The 26,755-nt window shown below is 43.2% G+C and overlaps 1 protein-coding gene across 7 annotated transcripts in view; it reads left to right on the top strand.

The window, feature by feature from the left end:
- NFIB (nuclear factor I B) overlaps positions 1-8,378 on the top strand; it is a 238,943-nt gene extending 230,565 nt beyond the window's left edge. For 4 of the 7 annotated variants that reach the window (XM_049634972.1, XM_049634930.1, XM_049634910.1 and 1 more), the window contains one exon: positions 1,822-8,378. In XM_049634972.1, coding sequence (XP_049490929.1) covers positions 1,822-1,907 — 86 coding nt within the window. In that variant the 3' untranslated portion in view covers positions 1,908-8,378. The remainder of the gene's footprint in view (positions 1-1,821) is intronic. The other 3 variants (XM_049634961.1, XM_049634941.1, XM_049634920.1) reach the window with 1 other exon arrangement.
- The last annotated feature ends 18,377 nt before the right edge of the window (positions 8,379-26,755 follow it).

The raw sequence follows: 26,755 nt of genomic DNA, 5'->3' as shown, positions 1-26,755 counted from the left end.
TCTTATTTGATGATTTCCCCAAGAGTTAATTTTTGTTAATACTAAACGTCTCTAATTTTAAGTTTAGAGATGCCTATTCTCTTTTTGTAGGGGGCCAAATCACAATGTATTCATGCAAGTATGTGATGATTACAAGCCACGCTTTTAAAAAATACATAGTTGGGTGTGATTTGGAACACTTGGGTGATTTGTGTATCCCAAAACTTTATTGATCATCTACCATGTGCTGGTATTATATCAAATGGAGAGCAGAAAGAGGAGAAGGACTTGGCTATGATAAAGCCCATCATCTAATTATAAAATCTCTTGGGCATAAAAGGTCATTGTGAGATGTTTTTGAAATATCAAATCCAAAATATGCACCTCCGCATGTACCAATAAGACACGTTGTGTATAGAGGTATCACCAGAGTGGAAGAAGTTATACGTATCAGGTTCTTTTTTTTAATCCAAGCATTTGTGTGTGTGCGCGCGCGTGTGTGACAAAATTGTTCCTTCAAGTTAACATCCCATAGAGGTTTTTGTTCCTTTGGTATTCGAATGTGAAAAAATGAGGGTTGAGAGCTGCAATAATCGTATCCATCTCGCCTCATGGTTTCAAAAGTAAAGGCTATTGAATTAAGTTTAGGGGAGCCTGGGTGGCTCAGTTAGTTGTGCGTCTGACCTCGGCTCAGGTCATGATCTCGCAGTTTGTGAGCTCGAGTCCCACGTTGGGCTCTGTGCTGACAGCTCGGAGCCTGGAGCCTGCTTCGGATTCTGTGTCTCCCTCTCTCCCTGCCCCTCCCTTGCTCGCATTCTGTCTCTTTCTCTCTCAAAAATAAAGAAACATTACAAAAATATTCAATTTAATTGAAAACCTCAAAACAAAGTCTCCAGGTCAGACCCTGACAAAACAGGGTATGCAACCCTCAGTTTGATGTTTTCTCGGTTATTTATGCAGCTGTGAATTAGCTGCCATTCATCCTGAGATGAGTGTTGAAACAAACGGTTGTCTGATTAGGTATACCCCCCCCAAATGTACAGTGCATGGTGTTGTTTTGTGATAAGTAGATCTCAGGTTTTATCTTCCTCCATATGATACTCGTTTGATGAAAGATTATGTCAGTGGTAATTCGAGAGCTCTTCTTCAAGCTTCTTTAACTAGCCCGAAATCCAACATAGACGAAATGAGAGTTTTTCTTATTGTAAGGAAAAAGAAATACCTTTCATTGCAACTTTCAATGATGTTCAGTCGGTAAGCAGGTAAAAAACTGAAAATTGAATTGCTTGTGAACTGAAAGTAAAGCAGGATCAGAGCAAAGTTGGCAAACCCTGTGGGGTCACCACTGTGGATTTGCAGCTTTCTTTCTCTTTCTCTTTTTCTTTCTTTCTTTTTTTTTTTTTCATCAAAGTAGATCAGCTATTTTAGGAATATACTCCGAGTTCAAGAATCGTGTGTTAAGCCCGACTTGAGCTTGTTCTGCCTCACAATTAGTCTTACCGTTGGGTTGCACCTGGCTGGCTCAGTCGTTGGTGCGTGCGAGTCTTGATCTCGGGGTTGTGGGTTCGAGCCCCATGTTGGGTGTAGAGATTATGTAAAAAAATAGAATAAAATCTTAAAAGAAATTAGTGTAACCTTCCATGAAAGAAATAGACCATGCAGGGTATATACCTATAATATTTACAATTTGGCACACTTATCTCATATTAAACTGTAATATGGAAAAAAGTTATAGTAGTAATTTGATGCCTGTGGAATTTATATTTCTAATATTGCTGTAGATTTTAACGTTGTGTTTTCTCTTTTTCTCTTCCCTCCCTCCTGCTCCTCTCCTGTCAACAGTCCTGGTACCTGGGCTAGCTTGGTTCCTTTCCAAGTATCAAATAGGACACCCATCCTACCGGCAAATGTCCAAAATTACGGTTTGAACATAATCGGAGAACCTTTCCTTCAAGCAGAAACGAGCAACTGAGGGAAAAAAAAATACACCAGTAGTTTAAAAAAAAAAAAAAAAAAAAAAAAAAAGGAAAAGAGGAAGACTGGACAAAACTTAAACACAACAAACAAAAAGGGAGAAAGGAAAGAAACTGAAGAAAGAAGATAATAGACCAGCAATTACGGCACTTACAATCACTAATTCCCTTAAGGTTGAAACTGTAATGACATAAAAAAAAAAAGGGTCGATGATATTTCACTGATGGTAGATCACAGCCCCTGCAACGTAGCCTTTGTTACATGAAGTCCGCTGGGAAATAGATGTTCTGTCTCTATGACAATATATTTTAACTGACTTTCTAGATGCCTTAATATGTGCATGATAAGCTAGTTTTATTGGTTTAGTATTCTTGTTGTTTACGCATGGAATCACTGTTCCTGGTTGTCTCACCGACAAAGGCTAGGAGGCGACATCAGAGGTGCTGGGTGACGGAGCCATGAGCCAGCCATTTTATAAGCACTCTGATTTCTAAAAGTTAAAAAAATATATATATAAAATCTCTGTAGCCTTTAGTTATCAGTACAGATTTATTAAATTTTGGCCCTTAACCCAGCCTTTTCCAGTGTGTAACCCAGTTTGAAACCTGAAAAAAAAAAGAAAAAAAAAAAGAAAAAAGAAAGAAAAGAAAAAAAAAGAAAAAAAGAAAAAAGGAAAAAAAAACAGTTTGAACACAAAGGCTCTATGGAAGAAATGCCTCGATGTAGGTGAAGTGTTATCTCTGCATGCAACAGTAAAAATTAATATAATATTTTCCCCACAAAACACTTAACAGAGGCAAGTGCAATTTATAAATTTATATCTAAAGGGGAATCATGATTATAAGTCCTTCAGCCCTTGGACTCTAAATTGAGGGGATTAAAAAGAATTTAAAATAATTTTGAACGAATTTATTTTCCCCTCAGTTGTTGAGGGCATTAAAAAGGCATTAAATCAAGACAAATCATGTGCTTGAGAAAAAAAAAATTAATGAAAACACAGCACTTATGTTGGTTTAGCTGCAGCCTCCTTGGAGGTAGAATTTATTTATTTAAAATTACTGGTTGCATCAAGAACCCATAGGGTGTACGTACAAAAGGTTCTATAAAATCTTCATTATAGAGACAAAGAGGCAGGCAAATCCATGCCACAAGGGTAAAGCTTACAGTTTACAAACTGGGAACGCCAGGGTGTAGGATATAAAACGCACTCTTGAGAAAACAAATATAATCAGGGTGCTGAAAACTTGCATGGTGCTTTCAGACATTAGCCTTGTTCAACAAATTTCTTGTATTGACAGATCTGTAGTGTGCATGGGCAGACACATTTTGCCTCTATGTCTCTGAAAATTTTAATTAAAAATACTCTTTCCAGTAATCCTAATTTGCACGAAGATATAATGTCCACATTACGTGCCTTGCCTTGAAATCTAAAAACAAAAAAAAACAAAAAACACAAAAAAAACAAAAAAGTGACATCACTACACTTGTTTTGCTGCATTTATTATCATTTTAAATCTTTACCATTTTTATGACAAAATATTTTGTACTCCAGACGAAGAAAAATGTGTGACATCATGGATTTTTTAGACAGTTATACCTTTATCTCACATTTATAAAGCATATCATGGCTGTGTATAGTTGCCGCTTAAAAATTGTAATCGACCAGCAATATTTTCAGTATTTTGGTGTTTTTTCTATTAACCTTTCATGTTTTTCATCTTCCAATTAATATTGGGGGGGGGAGGGGTTTCAAATTTATACGAATTATGCAATACCAAGTTTTGCCTATGTACGTAGTGCTTTTAGCTGTATTGGTTATTCTAGGTAAGTACGCAGATTGAAAAAAAAAAAATAATGTATGCTTTTTTTTTTTTGTTTGTTTGTTTGTTTTAATTGACCAAAGTGGGTACTGCTATTTTTGCAGTGTGATGAGGTCCTTTGTGTACTGAGAGATGGACAGGGGATTTTTTTTAATATACATATATATATATTCTGGGGTGGGTGGGAGGATTTTTAACACTTTACAGTGTAGCTGTGAAGCAGTACACCCCGAGACGGGCCTGGGCTGCAAAGCAACTGTTCTGTCTACTGTGACAAACTTCAACTTACACAGATTCCCCCTTCTCTAACTTCCCACCTGGGGTGCAAGCTGAACTCATTTCTGGTTTTCCTAACAACAGAAATAGTGAGAACAAGCGAACACAACAAATTCCTCCTGGAGGCAGACTTGGCTTAAAACAAACTGTCTTACCTTCTTCTTCTTCTTCTTCTTCTTCTTCTTCTTCTTTTTTTTTTTTTTTTTTTTGGTGGTGGTGGTGGTCTTGCGTGGAAGTTCTGGATCCACGGCGGAGAGTGAGCCTACCTCCTATGTGGCAAAACTATCTGCCGAAACATCCACGTAGTGGAGGTTTCACACTTTGGGAGTTGAACACACGAGTGTATTTTCTCCTACACAACACATCGTCCCGGCCGGAGGGAGTGTTCCTGTATTCTTTCTCCACTGCTCCTCTTCCCCATTTATTCGTCTCATTCATGATTTACCTGTGACTCACTACTTCGAAAGGACGGCAGTGCACTTGGATCTTTTTTTTTTTTTTTTTTTTAATACATCCAGAAGATTGAACGGAGGGTAGCTGTATTAAATGTATTTGGACTTATAGATTAAAATCAAAGTTCAATTTTTAAGGAACAACAAAAAAAAAAAACCCATAATAAATCTTGTTAAGTTGTCATTTTTACCTGCCCTTTTAAACAGAGAACCGGAGCAGAAGGGAAATGCAGAATTTTCAGAAATTAATGTTCCTGTGGATGAATTAAGCCCATTAGAGGCTGATGGGATTTTTTTAAGGGATGGGGCCTCAAATATATATTTGATTTCATTTCCCCTGAGGGCGAGTGGGTGAATGGAGGCTGGTTTTACTTTTGCTCTTACACCCCTCCCCCCAACCCCCAGTCCCATTGAGGGAATCCATTACTAAAAGGAAAATCTTTCAGAATTAGTGACACATGGTGGGCCGTCTTGAGGAGCCCCCTGACCCCCTTCCCCCAGGCCATGGCCTAATAAAATAAACTGTCCATTGTTCTCACAGCATATGATTTAATAATGAATACTTTAGAACAATGCTTATGGGCCTAGAATTGTATTTGATTAGCCCATTCAGTCTGATAGCCCAAATGCTGAATAGCACAGCAGGATCCTAGCCACGCAAGTTGGAAAGTTAAGTCCGATCATTTCTGCAGATACTTGCCCTGGTACAAAACGGCTTATCTCAGCCAGGCTCTTCAAGTATCTTTGACCTAGTAGGTGAACAAATCGACCTCACGGGACACGCAGTATTTCTGAAGGGCAGACTCGCTCTCTTTTTGGCCAGAGAATGAGCAGTTCTAGCTAAAGAAGTTACACACTGTGGGTATTCCTGCCTGCCTCTTGAGTACAAAGGCCTAGTTCAAGTGTTGCTTTTTTTTTTTAATCCATTTTTTTTTTCTCCTTTCCTTTTGTGAAAAAACTGTTAAAAATACTACTATCTGTATAAAATCTCAAATCCATTTTTCGGCCTCCTCCTCATTTACCAGGAAGTATATTCTGACGAAGGGCCCCGCGTTTGCAGGTCTTGCACACCCCCCCCCCTTACCCAGAACTGCAGAGCTTCAGGACGGTGAAGGTCACCCAAGGGCATCAGTAGGGGCTGGTGTCTGCTGCCCCCCCCCTCCCCCGGGGTTTGTTCCACGGGGCGCTGTTGGGCTTTTTTGTTGTGTGGCTTTGCTGCCCCACCACAGCGCCTCTGAAGTGTTTCCTCTGGAGTGACATGAACGTTGGAGGCTTGTCTAAGGGAAAAACAGTAAATAAAAGGCAGTGAAGGAGACTGTACATAAAGACATGGCAAAAATCTTAATTATAGCAATATAGTTATGGGGTGATGTTCGGGTGGGCAGCTCCATTAAAAAAAAAATATGTGAATGAGTCTGTGAAGCTGCAAAGTAGCAAGAAGAACGAAAGATCTTCTTAACGAACCGCCTACCTTGTAGACAGTAATTTGTACACTGTATAGTTTTGTTAAGAATTTTTTTTTTAAATTAAAATTCCCATGTTTGTAAAGCTAACTTTTTAACAATTATAATGGAACTATATGTTGTTTCCATTTTTAAAGTAAACAAGAATATTCCTTGTGTAGAGACTGGACTTGAGTTAAAACTCTCCAGTCTCTTAAGTTATGTATTAAAAAAAAAAAAAAATCTGTCCATGTTAGGAGTTATTTCGCAGATTCCTGGGCTTGAAAAGCACAGGATACTAATCCTTTAAAAAAAAAAGTGTAAATGGAGAAAAGTTATATTTTATGAAGGTTATTTTGTTGTATTTAGTATTGGAAAAGTTGGTTTTCGGAGCATTTCAGAATGTCGGAAGCACCACTGTCTTTTTCTTAGTCTATACGGCCTTTAGCAAAAGTTTTTGTGATTGTTACGCGATGGTATTTAAGGTTAAGTTTCACAGAGCATTCGGGATAGGCAGAAAACGAAAACAGTGCTGTGTCTCACATAAACGTGTCCTCAGGGAGCAGAATCTTGGATTTGTGACTGGTAGCTTCATAAGGACTCAACAAAAAGAGATTGCACAGAGACATCTTCAGCGGTGTGAAATCGGGACGTGTTCGTTACCTAGATTCAAAATCTACGTACTGTGTTGAAATGATGAAGGCTGCAGAAAGTGATCTCATATTCAGTGTACGGTATTCATTTTTAACGAAACAACTCTGCAATATTGCTGGCAGATAGGCCCCAAGCATGACATTCAATAGGGTTTACATGTTCCTGTCAAGGTCTTTTGTTAACATTAACCAGCTGCATGCTTCCTGGACTTTAAAAAATTGGGTTTCTATAGAAAGCAATTGTTTTTGTTTTTTCATGTGCAGGCTATTCAAGTTCAATAGTAAGAGCTCAAAATTGAATGTTTTACTCCATGCTGAAGGCGCTGGAAAGCTGCCTTCTTCATATTTTGCACTTTCTGGTGGTTCCCCTGTTTTTTCTGATTCCTTCAAAAATTGTGTGGGTGGGGTGGAGCCCTGCAGTTGGGGGGTAGCATGGACCACTGATTTTGCCCTTTGACCCTGCACAATGACCTTTGCATCAGCCAAACTCATTGCCATGACAACTCTTTGTACTGTGTCCGTGCCACAGATCTGTTGGTTACGTTGTTCATAGTAAAGGGGACAAGTTGGAGACGGTCAATTTTTACATTTTTTTTTTTTTGTCGTTGCAATTTTTTCTTCAACGGTTGTAAGTAGTTGTGTTCTTTTTTTTTTTTTTAAATAATAAAAGGGTTCACTAGTTAATACTCTTTAGGAATATCTGTGTGTTGCAATTCAAATGTACGTTGAGATTGTGAAGTGCTTTAGTACCACAAGCCTACCTGCACGTTGGACTCAGCCTCTGAGGACTTCTGTCCCAGGACACAGCACCGCTAACAAAAGGTGGCCGACATTCACGAAAAGCAGCGTAAGCTAGCGGCACTAAAGCCCGTCTTGTATTACTGTATTTTTGACAGACTGGTTTCGAAAACTGCGCTACAGGGACTGATGTGGCAAATATATCTCTTTATGCAGAAGGAAGTCTTTTTTTTTTTTTTTTAAAGAAGTATGGCTTATGATGCATTCTTCACGGAGGGCATTGAAGTTGCATGGACTGATAAAAGTTGATGCAAAACGAGAAAGAAACAAAAAAAAAAAAAAAACCAGCAAAATGTTTACCAAAAAAACTCAAACAAATGAGCAGTGCCTGTTCAATTTCACAGTCTCTGTTGAGTTCAGTTGTAAATATGTTTCAAATGACATTTTCTTGGGAAAAAAAAAAAAAGAATCTCTACAGCATTGTAGAATGTGAGGGGTAGCTCCGTCCCAGGCATAGGCTTTCTCGAAGCTGCATTAGATTATGTCTTCATCAAGCTGTTAATTTGTGCTTATATCATATAGAACTCTTAGCATCCTGGGAAAAGGTGCCCCCACCTCAATGATATTTCTCTGAGAACAACTTTTGTAGGACTGTGTGTTTCTTTAGATACATTTAGTACAACTGTAGGTGACAAGTAGTCAGTTATTGCTTGCTAGCGACACACCAGGGTTGATCCATTTTAAAACTTTTGGCATGACGTCCTCGCGGGCCATGCGTACGGAACCTTGTGTTTTCATTAAGTTTTCTCAAAAAAAGGAGGCACATGCACAATCTCCGTGTTACGAACCGTTAGCGGTAGGATGTATTCTATGACAGTTACTTAATTTCTGGCGTTCAGACCTCTGGGATCAGCCCCAGACTGGGCCAGAATGTTAGCGAAGGTTTTATTGTGCCCGGTTGGAGGATGATGTTCTTTGGGTACTTTTTGTGGGTTGCAAATGAACTCAGTCGCCACAAGTTTTAAACTGGTGTAAATCAAGCTTGACTTAATGTGATTGTTACTGTTATACCCAGCCTATACTGCTAGCACCTGCTCATACTGCAGTCAATTACTGGAAGCGGATATATTTCCTATGCAAAAACTGTTTAAACAATAAAATGAGCTATGCTACAGACTATGGCCTCATGTTTTCCTTTCCTCCTCAGCCTCTTCCCGCCGCTCTCCCGACGTTAAGTGTTGGGGGTCAGCGGTGTCTCGGGAGCGGATCTCGGTCCTCCGATTGGGGGATGTCGTAGCACCGGTTTAATTTTTTTAGCACCTGGGATAGCTCATATGTCAGCTCACTACTTCCGATTGGACACCGGGCGCGTGTATATATGTGTAAACCCTCTGCGCGCTTTCGGCCCGACGGAGCCTTCCAGAGTCTCCGAACAATGGCAGGATAAATGCAAGTGTAGTTCTAGAATGTCGGGCCCCTCTCACTGAGAAAGGCTTTTCAGCAACAAGGCAAGGGTAACGTGTGCCCGGATGACTGGACTGTGGTCCCTCCAAACGAAAACCACAGGGCCTCAAACACACACGCTCACCAGGAAAGGTAAGCCCTGGGGCCACCCTGCGGCTGTGGGTTTAGTGCTTACGGGAGCCCCGAGGAGAAGAGTCTCTTTCTCTGACACCCGAAAAGGAAGAGCACCTTAGGTTTCTAAGACGCAGGGCTACTTCTGGGGGTAGGCAGGGTGGTGTCCCTTATTCGCAGGGAAGTATGACACCCATCTGGTCGCGTGGGGTCTCGAATCCAGACGGGTTGAATGCAAGATTTCAGAATGGAGTCAGCTGGAGTTCAGTGACAGCTAACTGAAAAGGAATGAGCCTGTATGGTTTTGTGATCCGAGTGATGTTGCACAAAAGAAGCAAAAACCATGCAAGCTTCATTGAAAATAGATAAAAATGCCGGGAATTTGACCATTCCAATCAAAGACCTGCTGGGACAGATCCAACTGTCCGATTTGTGGCCCGGGCGCCTCTCACCTCCCCAAACTGCCCTCCTACAGCAGGTCTGTCTACACTGCTGCACGGAGAGATACATGGGGATCAGTTGACTGCAATCTCCTGAGAAGAAATATTCTGGAAGGCTCCCACAGGAGATGATCATTGGGTGTCTTAGAAGATTAAGCCATTTCTGGGGAAAGAGTTCGAGGATACTGTGATTGACGTGACATTTTTACCTATAGAGAGACGTTCTTCTGTCTTTATTGACGTGTTTGACTTCATTGGCATCGATCACGATTTGGAGATAAAAGAGAGATGGCAGTTACTAAGACTCCACAGCAGCACTTTAAAGTCCAGGCTCTGGGGTTAAAATGCAGGATTACAAATGGTGGAAATGGCCGGGCTTGCACCACAGCAAAGTACAGAAACTTCCTTGGCCTCAGTTCCCTCATCTGTAAAAGTAGATACCGATGAGAGTACCTGTCTCATTAGGCTGTCAAGAGGATAAGATTATTTATGTTAAAGCTCGTGCAGTGCCTGGCATTATGACTTCTTATTACTATTATTATTATTAATTATTATTATTAGGCAGTTGACACATATGTCAGGAATGAATGGATTAATTAGGTTGTTTCTTTTAGAGTGAGCACACGAGGACACGCACTGTTATTATTGGCAATTGTTTCTTGTTTGTTTTGTTGTGATTTTAAAATAATGGAAATGCTGCCGGTTGGAGATCATGGCTTCCTTTCCCATTTAGTTTTAATCCTGTGGCAGCCAGCCTCTACTGGTAGATATTCCAGCAGCTTCCTTCCGAAAGACCACTCCTTGAGTGGAAACCGCACGCCTGTACATGATAGGTTCTTGGCGTCTAAAGTTCCCTCCAGGTGATGTCAATATTTCCCTTTCTCTGGGAGGAAAGGAAAGCATCGATTTCTCAATTATATTAATTCTCTCAGGAGCTTTATTTTATAGGAGACGCGCAAATGTGCAAGGAATAGAGGTTTTCTCAAGTAGAGAAAAGTCACGAGAGCTGAAGATGTTGAGGGAAGAGGAAGCCCCAGGCGAGAGTGGGGTGTCTGAGCCCTGGGCCCTCCTCTGACAAGCTGACCGTTGCCGTCGGGGCCTCTCACAGGACACTTTATTCTTTGCTCTTAAGGTGGGGACTGGATAAGGATGTGAAATCTGGAATGGACAGGGAGAGACTGGATAAGCCTATGTAGCTTTCTAAACTTCGTACAAAGGAGCCCCACAAAGTTTTTATAGTCTGCACCCTCCCTTCATTCCTTGTCCTCCAGCTTGCCCCGGATTGTCCTTCCCGCTCAAGGTTGGCACCTCCAATGCTGCTCGCACTGTCTCTCGCTCCCAAAAGGTCCTGTCCTCCGCGTCAACCAAATACCTCCTCCGTGGCAGTCGGGACTGCTGGCTTTTGATGTGACCCGAGTGGTTCACATGAGGGCCTGAATGATAGATTGAGGGCAGAGAGGAGGTGGGGAACTTGTATTTGCCAAGAAGTTATTACACTATTATTTTTAAGACAGATGATTCCTCCAGGGGTAGATTATGTGAAGAAGCCTTTGTGATGTGCAGGTTTTCACTGCAGGGGTCAAAAACACAAATGGCTACAGCTGGGGGCGGGGGCGGGCAGGGAAGGCAGTCTAACTGGGTTAAGCCAGCTGAGTTAACCAATAGGGTGGGTGGGGACTGAGGACCTGGGGAGGGACATTTGCATTCAACAACAACCGCAGGGGACTGTGCGAGTCCTACCAAAGCACCCTCACCACCTCCTGCACCCCCTTAGTGTGACCACTGAGGAAACCGCAGAGGAGCCTGCGCTGTCTATGGCCAAGGGCGGCATTGGATCCAGACCCCACCAGGTCTCCTGGCGGCCCAGTGCCCTGCAGGGTAGAAGATACTTTTCTCAGAGAAGACTTAGAACGCTGAGGCAAATCCACGCGGTCCTGATGGCATGTTTCTCCCCGTTACTCTTTCTCACATTTTTACTGACGGTTCTAGAATCAACATTCTCTTTGTCGGTACCAAAAAAAAAAAAAAAAAAAAAAAAAAAAGTTCGTTTACACCATCCAGAGAAACCTACAAGAGGAGCGACAGCGTGGAGCTGTATCATGGTTAGAAATCCACATTCAAATACCTTTAAATACAATTTCAGCCCAATATCCGTTTATACTGCAGTTCTCATTTGTAAAAACACCGACACGTAAACAACCTAGTGTTTGCAACACTAAACCGAATTACCCAGAATACTTCAATATCCCCATCGCTTAACGATTGTATAGTTATTGCTTACGTCGATGGCACTGGCTGAATCAAGAAGAATTGATTTTTCTGTTCCAAAATGTGTTGATTCCGGTTCAAGAATATTCCGTACAAAACTAAATGTGAACTGGAATTTTAAGACAAAAATGTTAGCATGAGGTTATCAATTTACATTGTGAAAAAGTGCGAAGACTTTTCCCATTAACTTTTGGCTTTCCCATTAACCGTGGACTTTTATTTGTGAAATCCTGCCGAGGTTGTTTCATAATCTAGCAATCGGTTCCAAATTAGGGTTCAGATTAGATAATAGTAACACAGATAAAAGTATCCTGCCCTGCTTGTAAACATAAACACTCTTTTCCACTGCAGACAAGTTTTCAGAAAAACACACATATTAAAAGTCAAGGGTTCAGGGGCACCTGGGTGACTCAGTTGGTTAAGCGACCAACTTCGACTCAGGTCATGATCTCGTGGTTTGTGAGCTCGAGCCCCGCATCGGGCTCTGTGCTGACACCGCAGAGCCTGGAGCCTGCTTCGGATTCTGTGTCTCCCTCTCTCTCTGTCCCTCCCCTGCTCATGCTCTCTCCCTGACTTTCAAAAATAAACGGTAAAAAAAATTAAAAAAAAAAGTCAAGGGTTCAGTCTAATTAATGTTACTTTATATCTTATTGCTAACGTAGGCGGTGGGGGAGGTGGGATGGGAAGGAAAGGAAATAATAGTCTCCTTTGCTTCCTTCATTTGGGAGAAAGTACGAAAGTACATGTACAAACTAGAATGTAATCAACCACTTGTAACGATCTTAAACATTTTAATGCACGAGGCATGGCCTGGGAAAAGCAAGAATCATATTAAATTAGGAAAAAGAATGAAAAAAATGCAAACATTGGGTCATAAGAAAAGATTAATGCCACACAAAAATGTTAGTATAAGGTTATCAATTTACATCGTAAACCCAACTCCATGATAATCACAGAGTTATAGCTAGTCTTTCTAATTAGAGCAGGCGGAATACAGTAGAGTCGAAAGAAATCATTCCTAAACGTCCATGACTTTTTCTGATGCATTTATGGGTTCTTCGCAGATAAACCATAAATGACTCTTCAGGTTTTCAGAGCAGTTCTCGTTTCATCTGCTCTTGCTTTTTGATTAATCAGTTAAACTACATAAACTGCATGACGACATTCAACTTTTATATCCTCATACACCTTTGCATATAAGTACAGTCCTTAAGCAGAAGAGACCCAGGTGATTTTCTAAGGCTTGTGATGAAAGGTGCACCAGCAAATGTAGATGCGGAATGATCTCGCCTCCCCAAGAGCCGAAACCCGTTGGGTCCGGCAGAGATCAGATGCATTTTTCTCATTGACCTTTCACCTGGGTAGCCTGAAGTCAAAACTGGGCTGTGCCCTGGCTTATGTCCTCACTTATTAAAGGTGTGAGTATGTTACCTGGAGCTAATGAGACCCACATGGGTAGCTCCAAGCTCTGTGCTTTCTGCTTCTTGTCTTCTGTTTTCTGCAGCGCTGTCCCCGCACGCTGCCCCTCTGGTGAGAAGTCTCAGGGCACGTTGTCCATCCGGTGGGAAGGAGGTTTGTGTGGAGAAATAAGTCGAATGAATAGCACGTGTTAAAACTCCCCACCGAGCCACAGTATCAAGATTTTTCCCATGAGAGTGGCAAAGCGACCTAACAGAGGATATCAAGTGCAGGAAAAATTTCAAAGAAGAGGGAGAACGCTTTGTGGGCAGTACTATAAGAGTGGACAGAGCGCATTTATTGAATGATTCCTGACTCAGGCGCTGGGCTAAGTTTTAGACTTCTATTATATTTATTTAATTCTCCGAAGACTCTCTAAAGGGAAGTACTGGTAACGTTCTTGTTTTATTGATGAGAAAACGCCGGCACCGAGAGATGAGGAGACTTATTCCAACAAATGGTGGGAAATAGTAGGTTTAAATGGCATCCAACCAGCAGACCCTAATTGCTTAACAATTTGGCCCAATGAAATCATTTGGTTATCTTTTTTTTTTTTTTTTTTTTTTTTTTTGAGTAGTCCACAACTTGAAGACTTTAGAATTCCCTGAACCCTAGACAGAATTAGAGATTAAAGCAACCATTGACCTTCTCTGCTTTCTGGGATTTGTGTGTGGCTGAATAGTTTGGTCATCAATTTCAATTTCAAAAGCACAAACCTAGGGGCGCCTGGGTGGCTCAGTCGGTTGGGCAGCCGACTTCGGCTCAGGTCATGATCTCGCGGTCTGTGAGTTCGACTCTGTGCTGACAGCTCAGAGCCTGGAGCCTGTTTCAGATTCTGTGTCTCCCTCTCTCTGACCCTCCCCCGTTCATGCTTTGTCTCTCTCTGTCTCAAAAATAAAAATAAACGTTAAAAAAAAAATTAAAAAAAAGCACGAACCTCGTTACGTTTTGGGAAAGGTAGACATCCAAAACTCAACACTCCATCAGTTATTCTACCATTACACTCTTTTTTAATTTATCATTGGGCTTATAATAAAACAAGATGGTAGCTATACCATCCATCAAGGCTTTGTTACTGAGTGAGGGTCGGGGTCTGTGCTAAATATTTTACGTATGGTATTTAATCCTCAGTGATATTTTGGCTATAATTATCCCCATTTTGCAGATGAAAAAAGAGAGATTCCAAGATTGAGCAATTTACTCTAAATTCACACATCGTTGATGTGGTGGACCCAAGATTGAAACCAGGCATGCCTGACTACAGAAATCATGATCACCGGGGGGCGCCTGGGGGGCTCAGCCAGTTAAGCATCCGACTTAGGCTCAGGTCATGGTCTCATGGTTCGGTTGGTGAGTTTGAGCCCCGCGTCGGGCTGTCTGCTGTCAGCATGCAGTCTGCTTCGGATCCTCTGCCTCCCTCTCTCTCTGCCCCTCCCCTGCTTGCACTCTCTCTCTCTCTCTCTCTCTCAAAAATAAATACACATTAAGAAAAAAATGATCATTACCTTTTTGTTGTGTCTTTACACCCAAATAAACCAACAGATAAATACAAGGTATTAAAGAAGAGTAAAACACTTTTAAATGAAAACATATTTATTGGCATGAAGGTACTAACGCCTCCTGGAAGAAGGCTTTCTACAAGTGTGCAGTTTGGCATTTTGTGGACCAGATTTTAATCTGGTCCAGGGGGGTTACCAGGGCTCACTCATCATGATCTCAGAAATCCGAGGATGGCCTTAAGGGTGTTTGTGCCCTTGTGAAAACCAAAGCTCCCAGAATTGTGGCACCTGGGAGGGCTTTTCATCCTTTACCCTTTAATATTCACTCGGAGGCTAGGGGAGCGCGCATCTGAAGCTAACGCTGCCCTGGCCCGTGGCTTGGCAGCTACCTGAGATTTGAAAGTATCTCCGTGTGTTCGCCTGGAGAGGTTGGTGCTTAACCGTTGGCCAAGCAGTCTAATGATGATGCAAGTGGGCTTCCAGGCCTCGACAAGTTTTCTTTCACCGTGGGTGCCCTGAGGAGAGAGGAGGGGTTCTTGGGATGGCCTCATTGTTTGAGCCTGCCGTGCAGGTACCCAGCTATGAAACAAAGGCTTCCATTGATGGCGGCGCATGGCCCTGCACAAGCCAATGCGATAAGCCAACGCATATTGCTGAGGGCTGGTACGGAAGTCGACGGTGAGGCATAACCAGGTGGGGGTTCAGGCTCGAAACGGCTTCCTTCTTCTGACTAAATGAATCATGGCCGTGCTAGGCAGCAGCCTACCTGCAACATGGCAAAAGGCACGTCTGGAAGTCTGGACGGACCTTGCAGTTCTGAGGCTTTGACATTATGGAACATGCATCCACTTTCCACATCTTCCATCTTCCACGTTCTCCATCTTCCAGAAGGAGAGGAGTCCTGAATGTGCAAAATTACACGCCCTTTATTTTTTAAGAAGCTACGTCTGTAGGACTGTCTTTCCTGCAAAAGAGAAAGAGTCACAGAGACTTTCTTGGATTAAATTTTGTCGGTTTACTAGAAGAAATACAGGTAAGAGGATGAAATGTATCATGGAATGTTGAAAAAAGTCATTACCATGATTTAAACAAGGAAGTACTAAGTGCCTGATTTCACATGTCTTCAGTCCTGATTCTTCTGAGCCTAAAGGTTGTCAGCAGAGGTGCGGAGATCTGGAAATACGTAGAGAAATCTGGCAGGAGGGAGCATAAGAATGTAGCTCGGCCTTGCTCTGAAGCACTTTTGAGAGAGAAGTCATTCATTTATTCATCCATTTACTTGAGAAACATTTGTTAATCTCCTGGAGTTCATTATGTTTAATTAATGACATTACATAAGCTTTCCATCCTTGGACCTGAGTTTTTCAGGCTTCTTGGTTTCCAGGGCTGGAAGAAAAGTCACCTTGGAGCTACGGCCAAGATGACCATTTTCATTTTTCTCAAAAACAAAACAAAACAAAGCAAAACAAAACCCTTTATTGGCAACAACCGTGTGCCAGCATCCTGATTTGCACGGGGGACAGAAGAGGAAGCAAAACCGGCTGGCTCCTTCCTTCTGCAGTCTTTCTCCTTCCTTGGCACGGGGCTCCTCAGGCTTTTCCAGCATTTCCTAGCTGACGAGCACCTGACAGCCACTCTACTTAATTGAACTAAATGAGGCAAGGTATGACAAGCACCCGGCGGAGAGTCAAACTTTGTGGGTGAATTACTAACACTCTCGAGGCCTCGCTGTCCTCATCTGTAAAACGGGAGCAATGAGACCTACCTTAAATGGTTGTTGTGCAGGATTAAATGAGATCATGCTTGAACACCACCCATCACAGTGCATAATAGACGCGGAATGCACCAGAAAGGGGGCTAGCCATTGTGGCCAGTTTGGATTACCTTGCCCCTGTCTGTAGCCGAATTTATGAGCTTCCCTATGCACTGAGGCCACACTCAGGGCCCCTGAAGAGCTTGTCAAGTGGAATTTCAAAGTGCGTGAGAAGTGAACTTCGGTTTCTTAAAAATCTCAGACTCTTGCCTGATTCGCACCATATTCTAGCCTTTTTTCCTCCAGTGAGCCTTCCTCCGGCATTTTCCACCTCGCAGATTATTTTTTTTCTCTCTTTGTGCCTAACAGGAGTAGAGAACTGGCAGGTGTCATGGAAGGATTTCCCCTTCCCTGATTCCCCAGATCACCCTCACTCTGAGTCCCTGCTGAGGGAACACGCTTGTCATTACCTTGAAAACGATTTGAAAACCAACCCCAGGGTTTGGCTCTCGAGCATGGATGTGTGGGCAGCAGCCAGGCTGAGAAACCAGTCCGGATGTCAGGCCCCCCGGGAAAATGTGCCTGGCTCTGTTTGTATTGGCTTCCAGAGAACCCTTCTGACCTGACGTTGTGCTAACTGGGTATTGTGGGAAAGTCCGTCTGACCACTGGCTTCCTGCAGTTGGCTTTTGATTATGCCGAAGGAGGAGCCTGAGAATCCGTGTATGGATCCGGTCTCCGGGGGGGGGGGGGGGGGGGCTCCGTTGGTCCAAGCACAAGCCTTCCCTTGCTTGGAGAAGAGGAGGAGGGCAGGGAAGGACCTAACCCAATCTCAGGAAGAAACACCGCGTGCTCAAACCAAAAGTTATCCTTTTCACTTTTGGGCTTAACTCGAACCACAGAGCTTGGCCGTACCCCTCGCTGCCATGAGACAGAGGCCTTTTCTCCAGCCGGGGTCACAAAGAGTGGAACCCAGGCCAGCACAGAGTAAAATTTAACTTCTGTTCATTTTTGTCCCCCTTACTTAAAACACCTTTGGCCCCAAAAGACACTTCCCCACTTCCCCCCGCCCATTGTTCCTCACCAGCACCCTGAGTAGGTGTCTGATGTCCTTACTGTGAAGCCAGAAATCAGTTTGCTGCCTCTTACTTACTGGCCTTCCCATGATTTGGTTAAATCTGATAAGAGTTAAATGAGTTTTGCTTGGCAGGAGCAAAAGAAGGAGCAGGTCCTAAGGGGGAGAAAACAAAGTAAAGTTTATACGTGTTAACGTACCTCGGCCTGATGTGACCTCTTGGGACACCCCCTCTCCTCTTCCCGCTCCCCTGCCCTCCTGGTGCCACAGAGCTTGTGATTCTCACAAGGGTCCCAGCCGATCCCTCCCTCTGTCCTACCCCTTTTCCTTCCTCTTGTCACTGTCAGTGATCGGGGGTTACCAAACTTGTACACACTCAAGTAGGAATGGCTGATGAGTCACTGTTCTCTCTGCCCTTCCTCCCCTTTTCCCAGAGGTGTTTTCTCACGGGTTGGACTTCGCTTAATTTCATGATGGGGGAAAGAAACTCTCCAGGGGGCAAGGTTTAGAGGCAGGCAGCATGGGTCGAGAAAGACACAGCTTCCAGAGCCAGATAGATTTGGGTCCCAGCTACACGTGTTGGGTCAATTTTGCCTCATCACTTTGATCTTCAATATCCCCATCTACAGAGTGAAGATAACATCTTTTTTAGAAATGATGTCAAGCTTCTAGCTTGGTGCTGCCTGGAAGACACTTTCTATATCATCAGTGAGATCATTATTATTGGCTGCTCTCTGTGGATTTCAGACCAGTCCTAGGGAGGGACGAATGTTAAGGAGGCCTCCAATGGTGGGAGCCACAGCTGCCGTTATCCGCCTACTGGCGTTGTGTCCTAAGGTGCCCCTGAAGGAATCTGGGTGCCAAAGAAGGACGAGGAAGAGACAAGGAGAGGCAATAATGCTGTCCTGCTTGGAGTCCATGCGAAATGACATGTATCACCTGTGATCACCTGTGGCCACAAAGGTTTCATTCAGGTGAGGAGACCAGAGGCTCAGTGGATCAAGCCTCCTTGGTAATGGGGTAACGGGGCAGAATTAGCAGCTCACTGCCGAGGCTGGTGACTCCATCTCTGAGGGGCTCCCAAGTCCCCTAATGCCCCCAACTTCCACAGGTCACCCTTTTCTTTCTATGCCAGTGATTCGCTGCCCCTTAAAATCTCGTGGGGGCATGGGCCTGGCCACTGTTAAAAGCTCCTCAGGGGAATCCACTGTGTAATCAGTTGAGAATCCCTGTTGGAGACCCAGCCTATTCCCATTCTCCCCAGATGGATCCCAAACGGTCATGGAAGCTGGATGATAATTAAACATGATGTTTAATCTGTGATGCATTAAATCATGCATTTTGTGTACTTTAAATTTTGTATATTCCTAATTCCAACAGGCATGGTCTAACGTAGTATGGTCATCTTGCCCAAACAGTAGATTTCTAGCCTTCCAATGTAAAAGAAGGAGGAGGAGGAGGAGGAGGAGGGGGAGGAGGAGGAGGAGGAGGAGGAGAAGGGGAAAGAGGAGAAAGAGGAAGGAAGAAGGGATCATCACTTAGGTTCCTTTCTGGAGCAACATCGTCAGAGAATAATTAAGATATTAAAAAATCGTCTTTTCAGGACAAGTCTAAGAAACCTTCCAGGGTGGTTTTTCCATTTCTTTCAACTGATCAATTAGCCCAAATAGAAAGCCTCACACAAAGTGAGACATTTTGTCTTTCATGACACCTGTGTCGTCTAAGTTGCTCTTTTTGAAATTCCACATGCCTGTCAAACCTGCACACTGATGGTTGACCAAGTTTCCACTCTCACTGCAAAGAGGTATCTGCGACATCCTTACAGCTTTAGAAAATTGTATTTTACTCTAAAGAGCTACTGTGACACTTAACATAGGCACACTAAGGATCAAGGAAAGCTGAGGTTCTTGACATTTAATATCTGACCTAGGAGGATTATCGAGAAGGACTGAGCCACCCCCCACTGTCAAAATATTGAAATTCTGGCACAAGGAAGAGTGACATGACTAGGATTTTTTTTCGGTTCAAATGAGCACAACTCGGATAAAGGGTTAGAAGTTACAAGGAGACGCATTTCTAGCAAGTGTGAGGGGACCCTTTGTCAGTGGAAGATGGAAGGAATGAGCAGCACACGAGACTATCTCTTGACCAGTAAGCTCACACACCGGGAGGTCAGAATGGTGAGTGTTCCAAAGCCATTGGGGGGTGGGGAGGGAGCTACCTCGCTGGTTACACCGAAGACAGAGCAACTGAAACCAACAAGGACAAAGGCAGGGAAGAGAATACATTCATTCCGCGTCTGAAAGTATCTCCTACGTTCACGAGAACTTTTAGAAAGAGCTTTCACTGTAAGATGTTTAAGCTACTAAACCTTCGAAAACTCTTCAAAATGAAGTAAATTCTATATTCGGTGTCTATTTCAGGCAGTGGTTTACTCAATATTTGGTCTGCGTATCAGGAGGATTTGTTCAGATGTGTTAGCCGACCTGGCCTATCAGGGAGGGCCAGCCATTAGATATATTTTCCAAGCGAGCTCATTCAATAATATCAGTCATAGATGGGCAAACGTAAGTCTTATTTGAATGTGCCAAGCCTGCTTTCGCATTAGCATTTTGTTGGGTTGTGATTGGCCTCCCAGCCTTTGGGAGCCAAAGTAGTCCTTTTGCCACCCAGGTGTGCCGGTGTGCGTGCATTGTGTTCTTGGCCACGCCAAGGGGATCCAGGTCATTTCCAAATCCTGGCTCTCCTACGTCTCAGCTACTTACCTAGAGTGAGGCATGGATTCCTTTTTTATTTTTTTAATTATTCTCTTTTTTAATATTTGATTTTTGTGAGAGAAACAGAGCATGAGCAGGAGAGGGGCAGAGGGAGGGGAGACACAGAATCCGAAGCAGGCTCCAGGCTCCGAGCTGTCAGCACAGAGTCTGACCCGGGACTTGAACTCATGAACCATGAGATCATGACCTAAGCCGAAGTGGGACCCTTAACTGACTAAGCCATGCAGGTGCCCTGGATTTATCTTGTCTAACGGCCCCTTTCTCTTGGGGTGGGTAGCATTAAATGAGATAATACGAGCCAAGTGTCTCCTCTGGTGCCGGCATGGTTTTCGTCCCTTTCCTTCTCTCCTCCTCCCTCCCTCCCTTCTTTCCATCCATCCTTGACAAATATTTGGCTCTCGCTCTGCACAAACATTGTGCTGAGGATTCGGTAGGGTATTAGACAGAGCTGTTTCTCTTTCAGAAAGTAAAGCTCATTTGGAGGTGGGAGAAGGAATGGCCTAAAAACAAGTAAACAAAATAACTACACATTGTGAAGATTTCTGTAAGAGAAACAGAAGGTGCAGAGGCGGACCATGAGGGTAGGGCACCAAACTTCCAGAGAGTGGCCAGAGTTACTATTATTAATTGCATTGTTGTTATAACGATGGTTTAAGTGGGTTCTTTTTTATTTTATTTTTTAAATGTTTTTATTTACTTTTGAGACGGAGAGAGACCGAGTGTGAGCAGGGGGAGGGGCAGAGATAGAGGGAGACCCAGAATCCAAATCAGGCTCCAGGCTCAGGCTGTCAGCACAGAGCCCTATGTGGGGCTCGAACCCACGAACCTTGAGACCGTGACCTGAGCTGAAGTCTGACACTCGACCGACTGAGCCCCCCAGGCGCCCCTAAGTGGGTTCTTTAAATTTAAAAAAAATACTTTTTTAATGGAATTTTCAAATGTATACAATAAATGATATTTGTTTATAAATGATAAACACATTAAGTAAGTGATTTGGATAATCTTACTATTGCAGGTGAATCTTTAGAGGCCTCGAGCTGATTCCTGGATATGTGGCTGTCACCCTGTACAACGTCACTCCTTTCTCTTCGGTGTGTTCAATACTCTCTAGTAGACTTGGACCTTGTGTCGGCCTCTGTATGTTTAGGTGTGTTAATACATGAAACGTGCTTAGAAAAGCATCCACACCTATGAGCACTCATTAAATTTTGGTGATCTGAGATGTTAGAAGGTGACGGGAATCTGAGAATCTGTCCAAAATTCTTGCTCAGGTATGTTCCCATATGAGACATAACGAATCAGGGATTTAGCCATTCAAAAGCCTAACATGGTGGCTAGGGAAGGTTGCTCATAAAGCAGGACCTTCAACGTCACAGGAATTGTAGGCTTTTGGAGGAAACTACTGGAAAAAGGGCAAGCAAGAAAGTGAATGCAAGTTTTATTTTTGTACGGAGCATCAGTTCCCTTTTGATTTACAAGAGAATTCTATCATTAGATTTTTCAATAAGCTGAAATCTGATTTTATTTACTTGATTTCGATTGAGATCATCATTGCAATGTATCCATGCATTCAGTCTTGGCTGTCCACCATATTTCAGGTACCTGCAAGATTCTGGAACTTCCTATCTAAGTTACAGTACTTGGCTCATGGACATGCTTAAGCAAAATGAATAAACAGCACTACAATGTTATTAAAACAGAGGCCTCAACAAAGTGCAGAGGGCAATAAATTCTCCCGGGCCAATTCAATTTGGGCGATAAACGGGTAAAGTAGAGACATCTGGCCTGAGGGAAGCTTCCAGAAGGAGTTGGGGTGAGTTGAGCTTTAAGACGAGATAATGTTTTGCCATGGAGGGAACAGGAAGCGGCCATTTTAGGGGATGGTCGAAAGGGATCCAAAGCTGTGGAATGTAGCAGTGTCCCGGGTAGACTGAGTTCTCCAGTGGGTTCTCCAGTTGCTACATGAGGTACGTGGGGACAGTGCGTGGGGAGATATCCTGCAAGTTTTAGACTCCATATATACAGGTATTTTATTGCTTTCTTAGGGCAGTTTTGACTATCTACTTAAATTTAGAGTTTATACCTCAGGAAATGGGGAAGCACAGATTTTAGAGAGTAGAGGAAGCCATAAATAGAAAAATAAAGATATCACTTGGTCCCGGCAAGCCATCAAAGCTTGACCGTGTCTGTGATAGTGACCCTTCCCACCCCATCTCTCCCCGCACCCCCCGGGTCCCTTATTTTCCAAATTAGAATCTTTACACTCTTTGTAAGAATCCAGGAACTATTTTCCATCTTTCAACAAGCTCCAGAAAATGAAGCATTGCCTATAAGATTGAAACCAACGTACTCATCAAAATAGCAGGACGCTTCTTTCAGTTATGACTCTTCAGTGAGGACCTTTGGCCACCAAGACCTTTGGGAAGGTCTTCCTTTCGAGAGCATACATAGCCCAGGAGTTATACATATGGGTTCAAATTTAAGCACTGGCTCTGTCACTTATGAACTATGTGATGTTGGCCAGCTGATTTAGCCTCCCGAAGCCTTACTTTCTTTGGTGAACTAATAGCACACCTTGTATGTCTATACCTCTTATGTATGTATAGAGTGTGTCCTACCTACAGAAATTAAGAATGCTGCCTAGTATATCACGACCTCTTATGTGTCCATCAGCATCATCGGTCACTACTGGTGAAGAAAGCACAGGACGAGATTTTTGCTCTTTGGGGTCTCTACCAAAGGTCTCTGAGGTCCGCTGTTTCTAGCACTTACCAGCCACGCTCTTGGCACTCCAGCTTGCCCCCGTGTCTGCTGACGGCTTTGTCTGAGTGCCTCTAAGATCCCAACTGATCTCCTTTTTGCCCAGTGCCTTGATGAGTGGCTTTCCTGAGCCTGGCTGCTTGCCTCTGTCTTGCAAAAGCCAGAGGGAAATATTCTCAGTGCCTTTCCCCACCCAGCTCATTAGTCAACTTCAGGACTTCAAAAGACATGTTCTGTTTCACTTCGCTGTTTTCTATATGTGACACGTATATAAATGTGTTCGATGCACACTTCCTATGCTTTGGCATGGCTTTGGGGAGGCCTAATGGAGACCAAGTGGTTTCATGCTTTTTAGTCCTTATTGCTTAAGAGAACTGATACAAAGACCAAGCAAAGAGGTGGTAGGTATGGGTGACATTTAATGTTACAATCACATGGCAAGTCTGAAAATGATCCCAAAGTTAATGACCCTGAATGGCCTTTTCATATACAATAAGCCCCTCTTGAAAATGGCTTAAGATTTAACTTTCTAGAATCGTTGACAACTCGTATCTAACACTGTTCATTGTACAGTGTTGGGCAAATATGATGTGATTCTCTTTGGCTAACAGCCCGTGTACTTTACTGTTCACATACACTTTCCCAAACTTTCAGAACTGGAAACACATAAAAAAGTCAGGAAATCTCACCTGAACAAGCTTTCGTGGGCAGACTTCCGGCCAATAATCCTTCCTATTGCATAGCAAATACTCTGAAGCTTAGCTTCATTTATAGCACTTTGGCTTTCCTACCGTCTTAGTTGTGACTTCCGTTTGGTTGCTAGTGACAGAAATGAAAAAGTAAAACACAATAGTGATTTGAAGATATTGGGAAGTTCTTAGGAGTTTGTTTTCCTCTCCTGTAAAATACTTCTGGTATGGATGCTCCTTGATGCCATTAAAGACTTAGGGCTCCTCTGTTTTTGTGTTACACGATGTATAGGGTGTAACTGTTAACCTCATGCTCTCAAGATGACTGCTGGAATGCCAGCCATGGTGTCCATGTTCAGACTGAGAAAACGAGAGTCTAAAGGGCCAATATATGTGCTGAAAGCCTTGTTTTTAAGAGATTTTTCTGAAGTCCTTCCCTTTCATTTCTACTTGCTTCCCCTCAGTCCTAATACTCTCACATGCTATCCTTCCGTTGCGAGGGAGGTTGGATACATATTTGAATGGGTCCATTTCCTTCTTCAATAAAATGAATGTTTGTCCGTAAGGAGAGAATGGCTATTTGGTAGGCAAGTAGCCATCTCTGACACGTCGACCATCTTAGCTAGGATTTTTAATGATTCTTTGGTTAAAAGTCATAAGGGGCAAACGGAAAAGTTAATTAAGCTTCTAATTGTAAGCAGATTTAAAATATTTTGTAATAATAAAGAGCTAATTAACCATACTTCAATCTACAACAATACATTTGAGAAGATGCGTATTGGCCTTTGGTTTCCACTATCCCCTGAGCACTTGTAATCCTGAGCACATGGGGTCGCATTGTATTCATTTGTTCTCTTACAGTTTTTCAGTGGAAGTCTGATGATATTTTTTATCTCATTATAAGGAAGAAAAACATTTGGATGGGAAGAGAGTATGCAAACACTGGGCTCCGAGCACAATGTCTAAATTTTTTTTATTGTTTGCCAATAACGATTGAGAGTAAGTTCAGTGGTGGAAAAGAAACAGATACTACAACCTGTGAGGAAAAGTACAGAACGGTGCAGGCAGTGCTTTTCGGTGATCTTGAATGATAGAATTGTTGCTTCACGCGAAGTCATACCGAGGATATTTAACTATAGAGCAACATGTCTCACGATGGGTTCGTGAGAGAACCCAGAGAAGTTCGAGAAGGAAGCCAAGACTAGTAAAAACTTACCATTTCAGAGCATCGATTATCTATCTGCAGAGCTCCCTGGTGGTTGCTGTTCTTTATTTTATTTCATGTAAATTACACCACACTCATCAGAAGAGGTAGTGCCTCCTGTCTCGTACAGAAACCTACATCAAGTGTGTCCTTGATTTGAACTTGTCTTCTCTCATTAATGTTTCCATTGATAGAGTCGCACTTGGGCCCAGGTAACAAATGAAAAACTTAGGATTTCAAACCAAATCAGGCTTTTGGACCTGCCCTAAATAGCTGTGGTGACTAACGCTCTTAAATCCCATGTTCTTTCCTCGATACCAGTAATTCTTAATCTTTGGTATACATTAGAATTAATCTCAGGGAAGGAGGCAGTTGGTTAAAATGCAAACGCTGTGGCCCCCTCCCCGCTTCAGAGATCTCCATTTGGCAGATCTGGGCTGGATTCCAGGCATCTGTATTTTAAACTCTCCTCCCAGATGACTCTGTGGCCCCGGTAACGTTAAGGAACACAGCTTTATACCTGTCTGAGTTATTGATGTGCACGTCTGCCTTCCTAACTGGACAAGAGGGGGTCTGGTTGAGCGGGCACTGGCCCTTTCTTGTTTTGGGGTTTTGTTTGGTATATGACGGGGGTTCGAAAGTATTTACAGATTAATATTTAAAAAGCAAAGAGACCTCGTGTCGGGTTGAAGCATAGAATATGAGCCAAAACAGAGTTTGTAACAGCACGAACGAGAGGTGAAGGGTCTGTGCCAAGGGAGAAATCCCCACGAATGTCTCATGACCTGTTCTGCTTACCTCCCTAGCACCCCCACCCCTAGCATAAGTTACCCGGGAGTGAGGCTGGGGTCTGCTGTCGGCTCCTGCATGCCCAGTGCATACAACGGTCCCTGGCACACAATGAAGGGAATGAAAAAAGAATTATGTGATGGCCTGAGTCACAGCAGGAAGGAGTGAGAGTGGAGGGGATACAGGCTAGTCTTGAGTATTGCAGGGCTCAGGGGGCAAAACGCTAAGTTACTCCAACACTTAATTAGCTATTTTTATTAAGTGTCCAAGCCTCCTTCAGTTCATGGGTGTTTTGCTCCTTTTATCTCAAGAAAGATGGCAGAAGTTTGTGTCTTTTGGCTTTGATCACATTATTTCTGGGTTTTGTTACTTAATAAGGCAGAAGTTTAAATTAACATCATTCTCCGTTGCCTGCTTCTGGGTTAGCTGTACAGTAGGGAGCGGTTTTGGCAATTTTTCAGTGGAGGAAAGAAAAGGAAACCTCTGTTTGGGAACTGTGGGGAGGAAGGAGGGAAAGCCATTTACCTGAGCCCCTGGGGTTCCATCTGCTTCCCAGAAAAGATTTGCCATGAAATCAAGTCACCTGACCCTTGTGGGGGCTACATTCCGGGGGCAGGTAGAAGGGGGACTGGGCCAAATCCAGCCTCCAGTCATCACGGGGGCAAAAAGGAAGGTTGGAAGGTGAATTCACAGTCACATCTGTGTTCAGGGCCCTCTCGTGCCTTACAGTGTGGTCAAACATGCCGTCCGACTGAGCAAAAGCCACCTCTACAGGTCCTCCTTACCATGTGACTTTCCCCGGGCTCTGATTCGAGGTCCATGCCAACAAGATCTGCATTTCTTTATTTTCCCCCATCCATTCCCTCACCATAAGGATAGCTTGGTGGTTTTCAGGGCCCGGTAACCCTTGCTGGCTGCACATTTGGATCCCTTGAGCCAAAGGTTTGTGGCTGTATTAATTGGCCTCAAAGAAAACCTTGCCTTCACTCAAACTGTTTGAATACCTCTTGTTGAATCATAGGCTTGACTCAAGTGTTATTAATTCAAGAATCAGAATGCCTTTTGTCCATATCAGATAAACGTTGCCATAGCAAGTGTAGTGTAAACAGATCTGCTCAAGCCACAACAACCTATA

Source organism: Panthera uncia, chromosome D4, assembly GCF_023721935.1.
Source record: "Panthera uncia isolate 11264 chromosome D4, Puncia_PCG_1.0, whole genome shotgun sequence".
In the NCBI taxonomy this organism is placed as follows: Eukaryota; Metazoa; Chordata; class Mammalia; order Carnivora; family Felidae; genus Panthera; species Panthera uncia.
The sequence above is the reverse complement of the archived record's forward strand: the minus strand, read 5'-3'. Positions and strand labels throughout refer to the sequence as shown.